Source organism: Notolepis coatsorum (assembly GCF_963971535.1).
Source record: "Notolepis coatsorum genome assembly, chromosome: 13".
Taxonomy (NCBI): Eukaryota; Metazoa; Chordata; class Actinopteri; order Aulopiformes; family Paralepididae; genus Notolepis; species Notolepis coatsorum.
Window position 1 is genome coordinate 101,741,634 of NC_140177.1, and position 2,500 is coordinate 101,744,133.

The window sequence follows — 2,500 nt, forward strand, 5'->3', positions numbered from 1 at the left end:
TAAGACTGGGGGTGACTCCAGACCTATAATCATAAGTGATTGTAAGTCAAGCATGCAATTATGACTTTTGAAGAGAAAAGGATTATTATTGCAAGAGGCTTTTATGACAAAGTCATCGCAGAATTCACAAAGAATGATCGGAGGATGGACTTCATGTACAAATAAGGTAGGAAGTGTGCATATTTTGAGCATTATTTTGTATATTTGTGTATTGCATTGTAAATAGCTGCTGCGATTTGTTGGCCCGCTGTGGCCGTTGTGTTTATTATGTGTGTGTGTGTGTGTGTGTGTGTGTGTGTGTGTGTGTGTGTGTGTGTGTGTGTGTGTGTGTGTGTGTGTGTGTGTGTGTGTGTGTGTGTGTGTGTGTGTGTGTGTGTGATTGGGTCTGTGCTAAATGACACAGTGAGTGCAGAGGTTTTCTAGCATCAGATGTAGTTTGTAGGCCTGTTTGAAGTGTGAGATGGAGGTTATTGCTCTGATGTGGAATGGGATCTCGTTCCAGATTTTGCGGTTTGTGTGGAAGATTTTGCTGTTTGTGTGGAAGAATTAGTCCATAATTATTTGTGTAAGCCGGTACTGGAATGAGTGCATGTGGGCTTGATGTGGTGATTCTTCTTGACTTGTAGCCTATTGTGTCTTGGCAGTAAAGCTGTGAGTGTTGGGGAAGTGTTATTTCTGAGCATAAAATAGAACTTAGTGGCTAGATTTTTTGTGTAGTTCTGAAAGGTTGTAGCAGGGAAGTGTGAGTGACAGTGGTGTGTCCCGGATGGACATTTACCATGCATTTTATAAGCCCCTTTTGCATGAAATTGCAAAACAATTGCATGTAGATGTGTTTGAAACAGTGAGGATGAGAAATGGTCTGATCTTGCTGTAAACAAATAGTTTTTGATTTGCCTTCTTGACTAAGCTATTGTTGTGATGTGTGTAAGTGAGGTGTGTGTCAAGAGTTACTCCAAGGTATTTATTACTAGTGCCTGTTGTCTTTAACTGTAGTGTCTGTCTGCTGTCTTCATAACCACACTGTGTCTGTACTTCTTTATAATTTTTTTTTAATCTCTCCCGTCCTCCCCAATTTTTTAACTCACCAGCCACTACTGACACACACATTGGGGGATGTTTTATGAATATAATATAATATAATAATTTGTGCTTCACCAAAAAATTTGGTCAGCAGCCGCCACTGGTACATACATGTATGTTATCAATGGAATTATGGGACTGTATATGCTGTAATACAGAGCTAGGCCAGTAAGGGGCAGTATAGAACCAAACACAACATTGTTAAACCCATAGCGCAGATCCCAGTTTGACAGTGAACCTGGATGTGTAGTTCTGTTAGACTCCATCCAACACAGCACAGTATTCTACTGAATATTGTGTTGTATTGTCCATCTGATATAGTCAAAGTCAGAATTTAAAGATCCTCTCCACTCAGAAACCTGTATTTCTTATGGTTAACTCATCTTGGAAGCATTTGTGCAGAACTTAACCAGAATGCCTTTTTCACATTCTTCCCCTGGAGAGGGAGAGCTTCTCTGTACTTACCTGAAATCTGAGTTGCATGTGTGATGTCAGTAATAGGTCAAACTTATTATGTGTTATTATTATATGTGTATATATTATATTAACTTGACACATTTAGCGTCAGCATACACAGAAACAAACATGTGTAAGGGTTAAAAATAAAATACATCTGGAGGGGAATAAACTGCTGCCACACCCTGCATATATAGTTGATTGCGTTAATAGGCTACTGCAGGATTTTCCAAAGAATATTCCTCTCTGGTGTGCAGTAAAATGTATAAAGTGTGACTCCATCTGTATATATTAATAGTAGAACACTGATAGAAAATGTTTGGGTGAAAAAGATAATCCATAATACATTTTCTATTATGGCAGTTATTCATCAATATCGATATGTTGTTCTCTGTATACAATAAAGACATAGGCCAATGCTGATCACCAATATACCATGTATCCCTACACTACATACTAGATAATTATATTCTCACCGGAAGCACCACAGCCAGGTAATCTGTGGTCTTGGAGCTGATGTAGACCAGTATGCTGGGAGCGTTGGACGTACTGAAGCTGAACACCAGCTCTTCCTGGGTCAGGTTGGCCTCGCTGGGGACGCCAACACCCGATAGGCTCTTCACCTCTCGCATCACAGGGAGTCCCGCCTCAGGCAGGAAGTCATAACGCACCAGCGTTCCTGACTGGAAGTAGCCGCCCACGTCTAAGACACATAGATGAGAGGGTAATGACGTGACACATCAAAGAGAGGAGAGAAATTGATTATCTTTGACTTTTAAAAGTGACAGGGTATAGATGGGGTAAATCTACATCTACAGAATAATTGAGTGATTCTACTGATGTTCTTGTTTGATTGATTGATTGATTGATTGATTTTTATTGTGGAGTAAAAGACAGCATCCAAGGGATAAAAACATGAGAAAGTGCAAGCACTTATTTCCATCATGGTCCCTGATTTTGG

At 39.9% G+C, this 2,500-nt stretch overlaps 1 protein-coding gene across 1 annotated transcript in view; it reads right to left on the bottom strand.

Moving 5' to 3' along the window:
- The window catches only part of LOC311239035 (contactin-associated protein-like 2), a gene marked incomplete at its 3' end in the record, with an annotated part of 309,018 nt that overhangs the window by 18,345 nt on the left and 288,173 nt on the right, over positions 1 to 2,500 (bottom strand). The window contains exon 20 of the mRNA XM_084327260.1: positions 2,016 to 2,242. Coding sequence (XP_084183386.1) covers positions 2,016 to 2,242 — 227 coding nt within the window. The remainder of the gene's footprint in view (positions 1 to 2,015; positions 2,243 to 2,500) is intronic.